This window comes from Danio aesculapii, chromosome 11 (assembly GCF_903798145.1).
Source record: "Danio aesculapii chromosome 11, fDanAes4.1, whole genome shotgun sequence".
NCBI classification, from domain to species: Eukaryota; Metazoa; Chordata; class Actinopteri; order Cypriniformes; family Danionidae; genus Danio; species Danio aesculapii.
In genome coordinates, this window is record NC_079445.1 from 74,577 (window position 1) to 91,060 (window position 16,484).

A 16,484-nucleotide genomic window follows, 5' to 3' on the forward strand; every position below is an offset into this window, starting at 1 on the left:
GTTAACGAGAGATGAGCATCGCTGTGCTGCTGTGAATCATTTCTCTTTATATAACCTGCTTTAACTCATTGATAATGCTGGAGCAAAGCCTCTGTGCTAACTCTGGCTGTATTATTATAATAATTCTGCTGTATGCTCTGGCAGATCGCTTCATGTTACATAACAAACTCCAGACCTTTCTGACCCGCTTAAAGTCCAGCTAAAGCAGAGTTATTTCAACAGCACTCCTGAAAATGCCATTTATTCTGGTTTCCCTGTTTAGTTTGAGTGTTTTTACCTGTTTTTATTAAAATAGATTTACTATAAGGTGAACTGTGTGTGTGTGTGTGTGTGTGTGTGTGTGTGTGTGTGTGTGTGTGTGTGTGTGTGAATAAATGAATAAATACACATACACTCACCCGCTTCACTCAAACATGTGTCTAGTGCTGGTTAACACACAGAACCTTTAGCACACACACACACACACATGCCGGCTACTGAGCGGAAGCGCAGCGGTGAACGCTTCAGCCCTGGGATGTAGAGCCTCACACACTTGACAAACCATCAGTGTGTGAAACTAACCACACGACAAGAGGAAAGCAGAGTGTGTGAGAACAGCAGAAACGTGAAGCTGCTTCTGTCTGCTCGTCTTCATACAGCACAGCGTGAAGAGTTTCAGGATTCCTACAGAAACACAGATATCAGTCACTGTCTGTAAAGCTAATGAACACACACTGCATCATTTCTCACCTGCAGTTTTCGTCTTGTTTCTAGTTTAATCATTCCTAAATCAAGCATCTGGATTAGCTTTCTAACTCCAGAAATCGTGTGATATTTAAAGGGAAGGAGGAGCACGGCGAGGCAGACTGCATATAACCAAAAAAATAATTCCATATTTATTTGCAGTACAAACAAGTCTCGTGTTGGTTTCATATACTGTACAATACATAGGGACAACTTTATATCCTTCATCAAGCAGACCATGGAACTGCCCGGTGGCCAAGCCCAGTATTATACACACGTATAGAGATTGTATCTTTCGTAATAATAATAAAAAATGTTTACATCACATATAAAACAGCTTTAGACGTTTGAAGCTGTAACACGATGCCGACGCATTGTCAAATAAAAATCCCTGAAAAGTTCCTCGGTGAGGTAAGATGCACATTTCCTTATTCGCTCGTCTGCGTGGCGTTCTCACTGTTATTAAACCGCAGAACCGTTGTGTAGCTACAAGAAATGTCCACAAATTCTGTGTTCTGGCAAATTTACAAACCGAGAAAATAAAACCACGAGGTTTCTCTTTCCCATAGTTTACCAATGCAGACATTCCTCCACGAGAAGCGGCCGGGAATCAAGACGAAATAAAGAAGCGTGGAATTAACCAGGTCATCGCCGGGGTGCTTGGAGCGTCGCGCTGTTATTATTGGGCGAATAAAATAGCCATCCGCTATGATATATTAAGGGGACGACGTTGTTGCATATCTGCACAAGATGAATATTGTATATATATATATAGAGAGAGAGAGAGATGAGAAAAGGCCACAGGAGTCAGTATATATAGCACATTTATTCTGCAGGGAACGCATGGAAATGCACCCAGACGCGCTTCACCCCGGCCGGCTAACCAAGAGCTGCCGCGGCTTCTGTGGATGTCGAGTATCAAAAGTAGGAGGAGTCAAAAACCCGAGGCCGTGTCTAGAAAATACTGCAGAGGGCTGTCGAGTATATTGCAGAGTAATAAACACAACTGACCCGTTAAAGACCATTAGTCGTCTATTATTACTACAGATCGGTTTCTTGAGAAATGAAATCAACAAACAAACAAACGTCGTAATACAACTGACGATTTCTAAAGTCAGATATAAAGAGTATTGAACAGTCAAGAGTAGGAAAGAATTAAAAAGGTTATATAAGGCCAGCTTAAAGCAACCCTGTTAACTCGCGCACTCGTCCGCTCGGTGTCCAGTCGCTCGTTCCCGTCAGGAACGCCTTCGCTACACACTGCTGACCGACCGCCCGCCCACGCGGAGCGGCAGGAGTAGTTAAAAAAACAGTCCTCAACATTCGGTGACGTGCCTCGCCTGGAGAGGATCGCATGCCCAAACACAGAGCCGATACATATATATACTCTTATGTAGAAATTAATACAATATATTCATACTGTAAATCACCAGAGAAGGCCAAGAGGTGAACCCGAAGCAACACGTCGGGACACAAACGTGGATCTGTCGTTTGCAGTTAAGGAACAATGAGCGTTTTAAGTGCGTTAGTGTGTGTGTGTGTGTGTGTGTGTGTGTGTGTCTCTCGCAGCTGTGCGGCTCGTCGCGGCCTAGCAGATCCGCTCAATGTCTCCTTCTGTGTGTGTGTGTGTGTGTGTGTGTGTGTGTGTGTGTCAGAGAACTGCTTTAAGTGCCAAGAAGTGAAAGGCTTCACCACTGTGCAAAATGCATTAGGTCATTGCAAACACACACGCTCGCGTGCGCTAGAGAGAAAATAAAGGGGGGAGAATCACAATGTTTGTGTCAGCCGGTGCACCAACACACCGTCACTTACTTTGGACATCATCAGCAAATATACAAAGAGACAGACGCGTTCGTTTCTACTCTGAAATTTGACAAAATCCCACATTGGCACCCTTGGAGACGCTCTGCTCGCTGCTCTCTCTTCTCGGCGCTGTGCAAAAGTCTGACGTTTCGTCTGCTGTGTGTGTGTGTGTGTGTGTGTGTGTGTCTCAGAGAAACTCCAGAACAGTCTGTTCCATGAAGGCAAGAGAAGCTGCAGTAAAATCCTCCGCAGTAGCTGCCGGGCTCCTGAGGGCCGTGTGCTGCGCCGTGGACCGATCGCTCCTGCACTCGCGGGTCAATAACATTCTCCGGCGCCCGGCGGCCCTCATGTGGACTCCAGAGAGTCCAGCTGGAACATGTTGTGATTGGTGGGTGTGGTGAAGAACAGCTGGTTGCTGGGCGAGCGGTTGTCGCAGGGGCTGTTGAGGCCGAGTGTCCGCTCGAAGTCCAGCAGCTGCCCCATGAAGTTAAAGTTGGGCGAGATGTTGGACTTTTTCCGCTTGACGAAATCGTAAGCGTCGTTGAGCGACAAGTTGAGCTTCTGCATCAGGTACGCCACCGTGACCGTCACCGAGCGGCTGATGCCAGCCAGGCAGTGCACCAGGATGCCACACTTTTGGGAACGAGCTTCATCTGAGGAGCAAAGAACAACGAGATGAGCCTTCAACAACACACAAGATGATGCCAGACTAAAGGGGAAAGCTGATGGGCAGAGCAATGTTCAATGAGATTTACAATTACTAATGCAATGAGGAATGTTTGATTTGAATGCAATGATATAATGATAATGATAGTGACATTAATAATAATAATAATATTATTAATCATCATTACAAAGAGCCAATCAGCATTAAGTGTCTGCATTCCACATTAAAATAATAAAGCTACTTAACTGTACTGTTGCTATATAGAAACAACAATAAACCCAAATATTAATAGAACTGTAAATGCAAACGGTCATGAACATTGCAATCAGATTTCCCAGTTTTCTTCTGCCTGTTTTTGTAATTCAGAGCCAGCAAAAGAACTGTAATGACTGCAGATTGGCAGAAGGCAAGCCACAGGCCTGGGGCATTAGGGGGTGTGTGACTTTAAAAACAGCCCAAACCTGTCTCTCCAGCTGGGCTCCAACAGATCATTGTTAAATAAAAATCCCAGCATGGCTGTTGCTGAATGACGGATCACATGTGCCTCATTACACTCAATCACAGCTCATTGGCTCTCCATGGGGTGATGTGGAGTCATATGAAGAAAGAGCCAATGAGCTTTGCTGTTTTGACAGATATTAGATGTGCTTTGTGAATGAGTGTCTCTGTGTTGGTTTGAGTAAACAAAGGTTTAGGTGTTCACCACATTTACTCAAAACCACGCAGATGAAGGTGATTGGATTATTGTTTTAGTTGCTTGAACATTTCCAACTATGACCGTATGGACAGATATTAATATAGCAAAGAAATATTAGTATACTGAGTTTAGGGAGAATGAATGTGAGGATGTGCTGAAGGCTTATATCTGTGGGTGAAATAAGCATTACATGATGGACACCTTCACAAGATGCTGATGGTGTGTTTATGTACATTAGTAAAGCTAGACTTTAACACATCACATCATCATATTACACAAAACTAATAACTAATGATACACCAATGCCATGCTTCACTACGGTTATGGAAGCTGGAACACTAGATTCACTTCTGACATGATAACAGCAATAATTAATCTGAAAAACTTGATTTACTTTATACACTGGCTTCAGTTTAATGCAGTCAGCTGATCTGAGTAAACTCAAATGAAAAATCTCCACCGCAGAAATAATACTCAGAAATAAACACTTGATGCTACCATACAGTACATTAGAAATATTCTGAAATACAAATACAGTATCTATCCATCTATCTATCTATCTATCTATCCATCCATCCATCCATCCATCCATCTATCTATCTATCTATCTATCTATCTATCTATCTATCTATCTATCTATCTATCTATCTATCTATCTATCTATCTATCTATCTATCTATCTATCTATCTATCTATCTATCTATCTATCTATCTATCTATCTATCTATCTATCTATCTATCTATCTATATCTGTCCATCTATCTATCCATCCATCCATCCGCCGATTAATAGCAGCCAGTCCCTTTAAGCAATCAATTTGAAAACAGTAAAATCTCAGCTCAGAATCTGTTCAAAAGTATTGCAAAACATCCAGAAAATATTCAATTAATCATCATAGCCCTTTCATATGTTAGTTTTATACAACAACAATAACAAAACACTCCAAAATAACAGTGTGTTTTGACATAATAAATGTGTGTACTGTGTATATTTTGTTATGTATATATAAAGACAGACATGCACATGTATATTTGAGTAAATACATGTATATTATATGATACTAATTCTATATAAATTTAAATATTAATTTGGATGTGATTAATGATGAATAATCTTTGCCCAGCACTACTCTTAATACATAAAAATAAATGTATGCCCTCCTGGCATTTATCAAACACAAAAACAGGTTGCGTGTTTGATATAAAGCCTCCTTCATACAGTGAAGCTGAACTCTGTGACTCTCAGACACACACACACACACACACACACACACACACAGGTTAATAATAACTTCAGCCAGAACACTGATCATGTGACAAACACCTCTCTAACTCCTCTAGGATGGTGAATGGAGGAAATTACAGCCATACATTATTTAGAGACAAAGTGCATGTGGTGTTGTGGAGCATGACGTACTACAGAGCCATTAGTGCCAGGAGAAGCAGAGGAAAGTGGCCATTTTTCCTGCGCTCCGCCAATGATGGATGTGGAGAAACACACACAGCTCACTGACCATTACATCAACAGTAGAGCTGCACAATATATCACTTCAGCATCGATAACACAGTCTTTACATCCACAATGGTCACGTCACAGGACCTGCGGTTCAGTTTTAGCTCATTCATGCATTTGAGTGGGATTAAAGATCACTGGGAAACACAGAGGAGTCAATAGTTTAAACTTAAAGAGACGGTTCACCCAATAATCAACATTTCCTCACGGTTTACTCTCCATCAGATCATTTCAAATGTTTCGCTGTTTCTATTGTCTGTTCAACACAAATTAAGGTAATTAGAAAAATGTTAGAAACCTGTATCTATTGACTATTAACAGTAGGAAAAACAAATACCATAGAAGTCAATGGTTACCAGTTTCCAGCATTCTTCAAATTATCTTCTTTAGTGTTTAACAGAATACCGGCCATGGAAAAGCAGACAAAAATGAGACGAGAAACTCAAAGGTTTGTCCACTTGAAGGACAGTAACAGTGAGCACATTAGAATGTTTAAGTGAACTGTCCCTTTAATTCTGATGAAAGCAGCATGTAAAGCCACAACACCACTGAGCTCCTCAGCTGGGCTGTTTTTCATCGAAACAGGAGGTTTCATTCAGCAACGCTTCCTAATGTTTAAGCAGAAGCATAATTAGCACAAACGATCACATGAAGAGTGTGTGTTTACACAGCAGAAGCGAAAGCGTTCACACACTCGACAACACCGTCCAGCCACATAACAGGATGTTGTGATGGTTTAATGCACCAGTTTGCTTTTCAGCTTCTCTTATCACAACTGCAGGAGTGCTATAATCAGAAGAATAAGAAGAATAACGTGTGTTCCTCAGTCATGACACATTTGGAAATACAGGAGTAAACTTGACAGAACCTGTGCATAAATCACCAAGGATATTCTCACTTAATAGACGTCTGATAGACATCTAAACATACATGATGGTTAAAAAACTAACCCAAAACTAGACTAGTCATCAAATACACAGATTAGACAGACATCACATATCTGAAAACTAGTCCAGTTTGGGCTATTAGATTTTCACTGACAGCCCAATTTCTTGTTAGCCAAGGTGTCCATGTTTAGAGGTCTATTACGTTTCTTTTATCCACAAAAAGGCTTACTGGGAAAACAGACCCTTGCTGAAATCACTCCTCTGGATCTGCAAATGCCTCGTAAATATCAGATTTGATGTTATGCATGTTAGTGATGTCCAATCATCTGCAAATAGTGTGTACACGCTCATTTAGAATTAGCATAATCCCGCCTATAAACAACAATCATGTTGGTTATGTTTTCAGGAACACAGTGGGATATTCTAGACCCCCCTACAGGTTTAAACTTATGAACCTAATAAGTCATAACCTTGTGCGCAGGGGTGTCAAAATTAATTGTGTCTTCAGTGCACCACAATGCAGATACGGACAATTCGCTATCAGTAATAATCATAACCGCTTATATTGTACTGATGTCAATTATCTTATATGCAATATGTAGCTTGCTATGGCGAGGGAGGCGAGTTAGAGTATTTACAAAGCTCCAACTACTTAAAAACACAGAAACTGAGCACAATTTCACTGCATGTGTGTTTGCTGGACAGTCTTTCACTGACACTTACAGCAGATGCCTCTGTTTCACTGTGATTGAGAGAATGAAAGTATCTGACTGTTTGTATTAAAGGGACAAAATAGTATTGAAAATAGTTTATAAATATAAATGTAATACATTTTAATACAAGAATTGCTGTGCTGTCAAGAAAATATAAAACTGTGTATGGACAGCACCGTCAATGCAGCGAGATATGGAACTGAACCGAATCGATGACATGATAATAGTAACCGAGCCGCGAGACCAGTGTAGGTACACACCTCTACTTGTAAGAATAATGGAGTAGGCTAAACTTTTTATTCAGTAAATACAATGTGCATAATCTACAATGGAAACACTTCTACTGAAATTCCAATATCCGCATTAAAAGAGTCACATGATGAACCAGCAGGCCGTCCTCATTGTAAAACATCTGAAATTAAGTTTTGGTCATTGTAAAATGCCTGAACTATTTCAGTATTGTTATTATTATTCCCTCCAGAATGGTCTTGAGCATCTCTCTGCGCTCCCGTCTCATGCCTCGCTTCACCGCGTTCATTGCATTTCGTCTTCTGAGGCACAACTCAACACACCGTTTAACCAAAAGTTAAATACAGCTATACATAATCTATTAATTTCTAAAATATGATCATGCCAGTGCATCAAAGTTCAGTGTAATCAGTTGGCCAGGAGGAACAAACAGGTTTTCACAGCACATTTACAGGTGGTTGGGCAGCAGCTGTACATTTCCCTCACAGCAGCGATCATCTATGAAATGTAATTCATAATTTAATTCCTTCTGTTCATGTGTGATGAAGGAGGCTCACTGATCACTCATCATCAGACTCGTCCTCCAGTCATTCAGGTTTCATACGGAGCTCTATAAGCAAACAATGTTTTACAAGTCACATGATTAACTAGCATGTCAGATATTTCCCACAAACTCAATGAAGGACACGCTCTGACTGCGCACAAGCTAAGAATGAGTGGCAGAAACCAGAACAGCGGGTTCCTGTCAAAAGCAAGAGTGTGTGTGTGTGTGATTTAGCACACGGCCAGATTACTGTCACACCGAACACTGAATCACACAGTATTTAAATCTCTAATACCTGTGGCGTTTCTCAGACTGTAGCGCTGCACTGCAGCCGTATCAATGCAAACATCAGCTGATTTAACCCGTGTGTGCTGCTGGGTCGTTTACGTCTTAATTTGACCGCAGTTTTCTCTGTGTTTCAGCAAATGGGATGACTGTAGTTCACAAATCTGATTTTGACACAGATTTTGGAAAGATGCTTTGAAATTTTTCAAAAACTCAACACACTCAGAGCAAATGTATTACCCTTTGGTTATGTTGGGGGCTGTTTTTGCCCCATTGACTTCCATTATAATCACATTTTTGGATTGCAAAGCCACGACAGCATATAATCATGGCTTATTCCATATAAACGCCAGAAACTAAAGCTTTTTTTGCACCGCAACTGATGATCAACAGTAAAAATGACACATCGTCCCTCTTCCCAACAGGGGAAAGCAGCAGCAGCAGTCAAGAATGCATGATTATCTGCTGCCATGGCTTTACTATCAGTAAATGTCATTATAAAGGAAAGTCAATGGGGCAAAAACAGCACCAACATCACCAAAGGAGAGTCAATCTGAACAATACTCAGGCGATAATACAGTCACGTCTTTTAAACACAGAGTTTTGTGAATGCAAATATAATCTCAGTCAAGATGTTTTAAGGAAATGACTTCTGAAGGTGTGAACCCGCGTCTGCCACAAAATGTGTGTGTGACTTCACCAAAGAAAAGAAAGAAACACACTGAGATCGACTCGGCAGAGGAACACATCAGAGAAAACCATTTCTGTTTAATTCGTCTGTAGATTCAGGCTTTGAGTTCGTTCTATATTTGTGAACGCCTCATTTAGGAAACGTTCACAGATATAGCAGTAGATTTACGCAGTAAACAGACACTTTCTTCCTGAAACACTCCTCCAGATTCACCAATGCTTCATAAACATCAGATGTAAGAGTTGAACATGTGTTATTAATCTAATCTGTATTCAAAATTAGCATAATCCCAGCCCATAAACTACATTGATGTAAATTACATGTCCAGAAACGCTGTGGAACATTCTGGAAAGGTTTGAATACATTTCATAAATGCAAAAAATAATAATAATATGCCTAACAATAAACGTGTTCACCAAAGCATTTATAGCCAGATTTAAACAATCAGAATATAAGAATTTAAGAATATAGTCAAGTATCTGGTAATATTTACTTCTTTGTTTTTCCGTCATTGTATAAATACAGCATGAGGATTGGTCTGTGCGTTAGTCCTGCCCCTCCTCCCCTGATTGGATGGCTGAGTGACGAGCTGTGTTTTAAATCTGGACAGCCATAAACAAGCCTAAAGTATTACGCCACCGCATTCATATTCAAGCATTTTCAAATGGTGGGCACTGGACAGCAGGGGTAATTTGGAAATTACGAACACGCATGAATCCAAGCCTTTACACTGAATCAGTTTTACACACTAATGAAATCTGCCAGTGTTTCATGAATGAGGCTGAAATCTGCCAGTGCGTTAGTCTCCATTCACGGTCCAGTTCTCCATTATGCTGGCGCTCTGTAATCTATGGCCTACATTGATCACTTCTGTACAGCTCACTGAATCAATGATCTCTGCGTCCTCTGCGTAGAGATCCACTAATGTCCTCGATTTACATCAGTCAGGGAAAGCCTGACCGCCGCTTGAGAAACGTCTGGAGAAAATGACCATCAGTAACCCGTGTACAGAGCGTTTCTCTCACGGAGACCACAGGAACACCTATACTGCAATCAAACACGGTTCTTACTTATCTCAGGTCTTCTTTCTAGTCCAAACTCTTAAATCAAGAAGCATTTTCTAGACCAGTACAACATATCGTCTTGTTTTCAGGAATAATGAATCAAAAGAGGTTTTCCTTAGTAAAACAAGCTAAATAATCTGCCAATAAGCGGAATAATCGTGTTTAGTACCTCATTTACACCTGTGTTCGTGTGGAAAATCAGATGTAAACACTGCATTCTTAAACACTGAGGTAAGGAATGGTTACCTCATTGGCTAATCTAGAAATTCTAATTATGCAGCGTACTCATTCCACACCTGTTTACTTCCTCTTGTGGAACACAAAAGATAATTCAGATGTTGGTAACCAAACACGTTTGCTCATAATTGCCTTCCACTGAAGCGTTTCATGAAGATATGCTCTGTGTTAAACATAAATACGTCATATAAGTTAGTAATGTCACCAAGGAGAGTACAGTATTCCTGTTAACCCTAACTATCCTCACTTCTTTACTTCAGTACGATTACATTAGTGATTTTTTTCTAATTCCTGATCATAGCATTTGTAAGTTAGCATTATAATAAGAAATACCATGTCACAACAAAATTAATATTTTCTCAGTAAGGCGCATTGCTAATGTATATGCAGATTAGGTTTGGGTCGATAGACGATGCCATGATCCATCATGATGACCGATAGACATCACGATGCTGAGCTGACATCGCGATCCTCAGCCCTGCCCCTGTCGCAGCAACCCGCTCTCGAGAAATACACACTGAGGCCCCGTTTACACGAATATATCTTAGCTTTAATATAGCATTTCAGAACGAAAACGATCCACACTGGCGTTTCACCTAGCATTTCTGAAAAGCCCATCACGCACATCACATGACCACACACGTTCATGCGCTGCAGCATATGCGCACGTCTGAGCTCAAAACCCCAGAGAGCAGTGCACGTCGGACAGTTTATCAAGGATGTTCTGCTGGATGGCGTCTCACTATAGTTGTTAAAGGTGATGTTTAATTAATCTTGTCTCTTTCTAATGACTCTTCAGTCTTTTGAATCTATCAGGTAACGTGTCACGGCGTCAGTGTACTGCTTCGGTACTGCTGGTTGGTTCCTGTTGGTTCTGCACCTTTTTTACCAACCAAGTTTGTCGACGCCATTATAACGACACCGATCACTCTGCCTATTCATGCCAGAGTCCCATGGAAAACGTGATTGACAGGTGGTCATTTGCGTGTAACTTATCTTTATTTATGATTTGGTTATGGGTAAAGCAAAGCCCATGCAGGTCAGGTAGTTGAAATCGTAGATTACACATAATTAATTTGTTATGAATTAATTATTCATAAATGATTAATTCACTGCTGCCTGTGACGACAATGCCATCATCCATCACGATGTTTTACATTAGACATTGTACGATGGGAAATTGGTCGACGTCACTCAACCCTAATGCAGATGAAGTCCAAATTATTCCCCCTCCTGTAATATTCTTTCAAATATTCCAGATACAACAGATTGAGGAATTTCTCTCAGTATTTCTTCTGGAGAAAGTCTTATTTGTTTTATTTCAGCTAGAATAAAAGCAGTTAATAGTTTTAAAGCCATTTTAAGCTCAATATTATTAGCCCCCTTCGAGATATTAGTGTTGGATTGTCTCCAGAATAAACCACTGTTATACAATGACTTGCCTAATTACCCTAACTTTACCCTAATTACCCTAGTGAAGCCTTTAAATGTCACTTTAAGCTGAATACTAGTGTCTTGAAGAATATCTAGTCTAATATTATGTGCTGTCATCATGACAAAGAGAAAATACATCAGCTATTAGAGATGAGTTATTATTGACTTATTACAACTATTATGTTTAGAAATGTGGTGAAAAAACCTCTGTTAAACAGAAATTAAGTAAGAAATATAAAAGAATCAAAATTTAACAGGAGGGTGAATAATTCTGACTTTCACTGTAATAAATGATGGCCAACCGTTGAGCTTTTTATCTAACAGAAGCAATTAGATAAATAAAAATAAATAATTAAAACTAAATGTCAAACAAGTAACCACACAAGCTATGTTTGAGCGAATGTTTTGACATCAGAAACACACCCCAAGCTCACAGTTTACATCCACTCCAACAACAAAAACCCAATATGGCCACCATTAGAGAGTTCACTTCTGAAAGTCAAACTCACCTATGAAAGAAATGGCTTCAGGGAAAAACTGAGATAAGTTTTGGCTCCAGTGATCAGAGATGGGAATCTGCTTGTACTTGAATTCCCCGTCGTGTTCGAACATGTTGGGCAGGTTGGGAGTGACGTTCAGGATGTACTTGATGTTGTACTTGCCCAAAACGTCCAGGTTGGTAGAGTCTTTGGCACAGCCCAGGTAAAGATATGGTAGGATCTGGACTGGGAATGCTGGTTGGTTATTAGGTAACGGGCTGCCCTCGGACTCCGTGGCACTGCCAGGCTCCCGGTCCGATTCTCCATCAGAACAATCCGAACTAATGCGCAGTCCACCGAGACCCAGAACAGACGAAGGTGGAGAGCTGCTGGGACAGGAGCAGTCCAGGTTGGTCTCGCAGTGTTCTGGGTATTCAGTCTGAAACTTGTTAAATCCTCCTGCAAGAGGCCAGATTACAGGAGAGAATCAGTCAAAATATACACAGACAAACAAAACTACACCACTGAGCCTTCAACAGGTCACTGACTCTACACTATAACTAAAGCTCTCAATTAACAATCAATTAATTATTAACCTTAAAGGTCCCCTGAAATTAAAATAATGTGTTTTAGATGTTAGCATCAGTACATTAGTCCATAGGATATCTATGATCCAGTGTCTCAGAAACAGTGACTAAATTCACAGTTAGAAGATATAAAGTGTGCAGTTTGTCTCTTCTGGCTAAATGGATCAAGTATGTTTGCCATCACTTCAGTTTCTCATTAAATCTTCTGACCAATCAAATGTTCTCTAGTGTCTGATATGCCCCGCCCCCTTCTTATTGGCTGTTCATTTGATCTCAACCACTCTCACTGGCTGAGCTGTAAGAAAAGCAACACATGATTGGCTATTTTTAAAAGGGGGAGGGGCTACTATATGCCCCACCCTCTATGTTTCAGTTGAGATTACATCAAACTTCAAATAAAATGTTAATTTCACAGCAGTTCGCGAGACCTTTAATACTGTAAAATGTGCTTACTCTGATACACTGCTATGACATAATGGCCATCGTTCATCAACAAAACAAAAATATTGGTACTGTAAATAAAAGGCGACCCATGTGACATAAACACCATAGTAATTTATAGTAAATATTGTAGTGTTTTTGAACCATACTATAGTAAAGTGTACTGCTGTACACATAATAGTTTTTACAACCCCTAAGCATATTGTAGTATTAATAATTGTGTACTTATAAACCGTAATAGTGTAGTATACTTTAGTTTTTACAACAGTAACTACAGTTATAGTAACGGTTATAATACAGTTATATAACTACAGGTCATTTGTGCTTATATCACTGTAGTTGTTGTGTTACCATAGTAAATGTAGAATCGCCTGCACAGAATAATTCAAGTACTTTACTATAGTACGGTTCAAATATGCATAATGTCAAAGGTGTCGTCTCAGATTTACACACTGGAGAATGGGTCATTTGTGCTTCCACGTGAGCAAATCATTTGGGTTACTGAGTGTTAATTTCCTCCAAAATTCTGATAGTCATGTAGTAAACATTTTATTTTTACCATACATTAATATTTTAATGTTGTTATATGAACTAAAGTAAATGCAAGTTAAAGTAAATGTACTAGCTGAGATTACATGCTTTTCCATTTCAGAAGTTTAATAGCCTTCATGATTAGGGAGTTATTGATTAAAAGGCTTATTGCCAGTTAGTTGGTCATCAATTATTAATTTGTATCCCTGGTTTGAATATAAATGATCTGTATAATTATAAACAAATACTCTGATGTGCTCATTAAAATGAAAACATTATGAGACTCCTAGTTAGTGTGTTAATGTTACTAGCACTACCGTTTAATGACCAGTGATCGATTAAAACAGCTGCTTGCATTTATTCCAGATGTCTCAAAAGCAAGTAAACCTCTAGTACAGATTTATTACACCCTATTCTGATGGTTACTATCGGTCACTAGCCTTGCTAACCGCCTATCTCATGTAATAAAGCAGTAATACGGTGAAACACTGAATATCAGTAGAGCAGGGCTTTAGTTCTAACAGAAGTGTAAATTCTGTCCTCATTCGCTGATTGTCAAGAGTTAGCATTTCTCAAAATATCTTCCCGTCTTCACAAATCGGGTGTGAAGGCATTAATATGAACTATGGCTTTAATAACTCTAAATACTAAAAAAAAACTCTATAATACTAAAAAAAATATAAACAATAAGCAGCATCTGTCACTGCTGGATGAAGCAGATGAACCAAAACTAGTGAAGATACATAATAATTAATGCAGTCGTCAATGTCTGAATGAGAGAAATGCGCGCAGATGTGTTTCGAGCTCTGACAGGATTTTGTGAATGGTGGCGAAAGCGAGAATTACACATCCAAACACCATTTCCACGACAAAATACGCCACATATTGCGATATTCGCACGAAATATCGAAGCAAACGCGTGTATATTTTTAAAAAGACCAAAAGAGACTCGTGATTCAGAGTTCTGGTGGTTCATTCATGAAACGCTCGTTTTCCTTGTGAAAGACAACATGGCGGAGCCATTTTAGGAAATTAATTGAAAACATCTCCGCCGTCTCTCTCCCGCAGAATTCGCGGTTAAAATCACGGCGCGAACATGACAGAACGAGTATATAAATGTCACATCTGAGGCGAAATTAAGCAGAAAGGTGTCACACGAGTGTGTCTTCATCCTCGGGTTTAAAGTACAGTTTTCCTTGAACTTTTCCACCGTGTATTTCTGTTTAAAAGCACTCCTTGTGTTTAAGTTACCTTCCAGGTAGAAAGCTTTGCATCCGTCATCCCGCAGCTTCTGCATGAGCAGGCCGAGCACCGAGCCCGCGGAGCCGCTCTCCGGCCAGGCCGCCGTCGCCTCGTCATACAGCAGCACCGTGTCCGTCTTGCAGCGCTTGACGAACTTCTCCTTGTCCTCGTTGTTCGGGATGATGGAGCGGATGGGCAGGTTGCCCTTCTTCAGCCTGCGCAGCATGAGCCCCGGGATGGCCAGGTTGATGGCGGACTCGATGTGCGAGGACTCGAAGAGCTCGTGCGGGCGGCAGTCGAGCAGCAGCAGCGAGCCTCCGCCGGCCTGCAGATCCTCCTGCAGCCATTCCGCGCTTTTGCTCGACATCTTCACGCCGCTCCAGAGAGTGTTTTTCATGGGGGAGTCGGGCCGAGGCTGCCGGGGGGGAACGGGCGATCAGGCGCTGAGCACAAGAAGCAGATCCTCCGCTGGGAAATCCATGCGCCCTCGGTGGCCACCTGAGGCGCGTGTGGCCGGTCGGGGAGGCTCAGGAGTGGGCAGGAGGCGCTGGAGGAGTCGCGGCGGTGGAGGATCGTTGAGCGTTGGGCATGTCTCCGTCCGACCGTCCGCTGCTCTTCTTCCGAAGGCTGTTTGACAGGCGCTAATAAACGGGAGTGGGCGGAGCCTAAGCTGGAGCATTTAAAGGCGCAGCGACTCTGTTTTCTGATCACTGAATTACCGAGGGAAAGACCCGCTCGCTCAAATCTGCATTCTCACTAAACCTTTTCTTTAGGGATGAAAACAGAAGTGCTTTCACGAATATGTGTGCTGTTGAGTATGATGCAATGTCAAAATGAGTCCGAGAGGAATAGAAGAACATTCTGTTCAATGGCTTACTCTTAAAGAGACAGTTCCCAGCAAAATCAAAAAGTCAAGTGGACCAGCCAATAGCTGTGTTTCAATGCTGAGATGTGAATTAGGCTGGAATGTTTCCATAAAGCATTTGTGAATAAAATTGTTTATATTTAATGAGTCAAACAGTCACTTCCTGCTAAACTTGCATAAATATGGAGATATCACTGAGAGAAGTGGAGTCTGCTGCTCTGCTGGGATTCTCCACTGTGAAGGGTTGAGAAACACCACAGTGTGTTCATTCAGAACATCTGAGAGATCCTCCATCATGAAGCTCAAGAATGATGACGAGATTCCCATCATGCACTTCACCAGAGCGAAGGAGTGTTTGATTCCAGCACAGATGCATGCTGGGAGATCCCCGGGCGGGACACAATGGCCTTTTATCTGTCCAGATGAGCAGCAGCTCCTCGTGTCTCCATCCTCTCATCTGAAAACCCTCTTCACACACTGTCAAGAGCAGAAACGAGGAGCTTTGACTATTAATATAACATCTGAGAGCAGAAAACACACACATTACTGATGGACACCCGTACCAGATGTGTGTGTGTGTGTGTGTGTGTTGTTTTACCATGGTAAAACACAGCTGTGGGACATCAGTGACAGAAGACTTTACTGAAGACATCATGGATAAAATAATGATGCTGTCGAGGTTCACTCGGGTGAGTGGGCTTCACAAACCACCTGTAGAAACACTCTCTCTGTCTGTGTGTGAGTGTGTGTGAGTTCACGGCTGTGTGTTTGTGTTTATTCATGTTTGTGTTAAATGTGTGTGTGTGTGTGTGTGTGTGTGTGTGTGTATGAGT

At 41.0% G+C, this 16,484-nt stretch overlaps 1 protein-coding gene across 1 annotated transcript; it reads right to left on the minus strand.

The window, feature by feature from the left end:
- Positions 1–846: 846 nt before the first annotated feature.
- On the minus strand, positions 847–15,418 carry dusp7 (dual specificity phosphatase 7). The gene is made up of 3 exons (XM_056467795.1): positions 14,796–15,418; positions 12,016–12,444; positions 847–3,179 (listed from the first exon to the last, which is right to left on the minus strand). The coding sequence occupies exons 1-3, from the start codon at positions 15,181–15,183 to the stop codon at positions 2,872–2,874; spliced, it is 1,125 nt and encodes a 374-aa protein (XP_056323770.1). The 5' UTR covers positions 15,184–15,418; the 3' UTR covers positions 847–2,871.
- Positions 15,419–16,484: the final 1,066 nt, after the last annotated feature.

Bases quoted from the DNA above. Each gene is read 5' to 3' on its own strand.
- dusp7 (XM_056467795.1), bottom strand. From the start codon at position 15,183: ATGAAAAACACTCTCTGGAGCGGCGTGAAGATGTCGAGCAAAAGCGCG. The intron at 12,445-14,795 runs GTAACTTAAACA...GGCCTCTTGCAG, and splicing joins CAAAGCTTTCTACCTGGAAG to GAGGATTTAACAAGTTTCAG. The intron at 3,180-12,015 runs GTGAGTTTGACT...TTTGCTCCTCAG, and splicing joins TGAAGCCATTTCTTTCATAG to ATGAAGCTCGTTCCCAAAAG.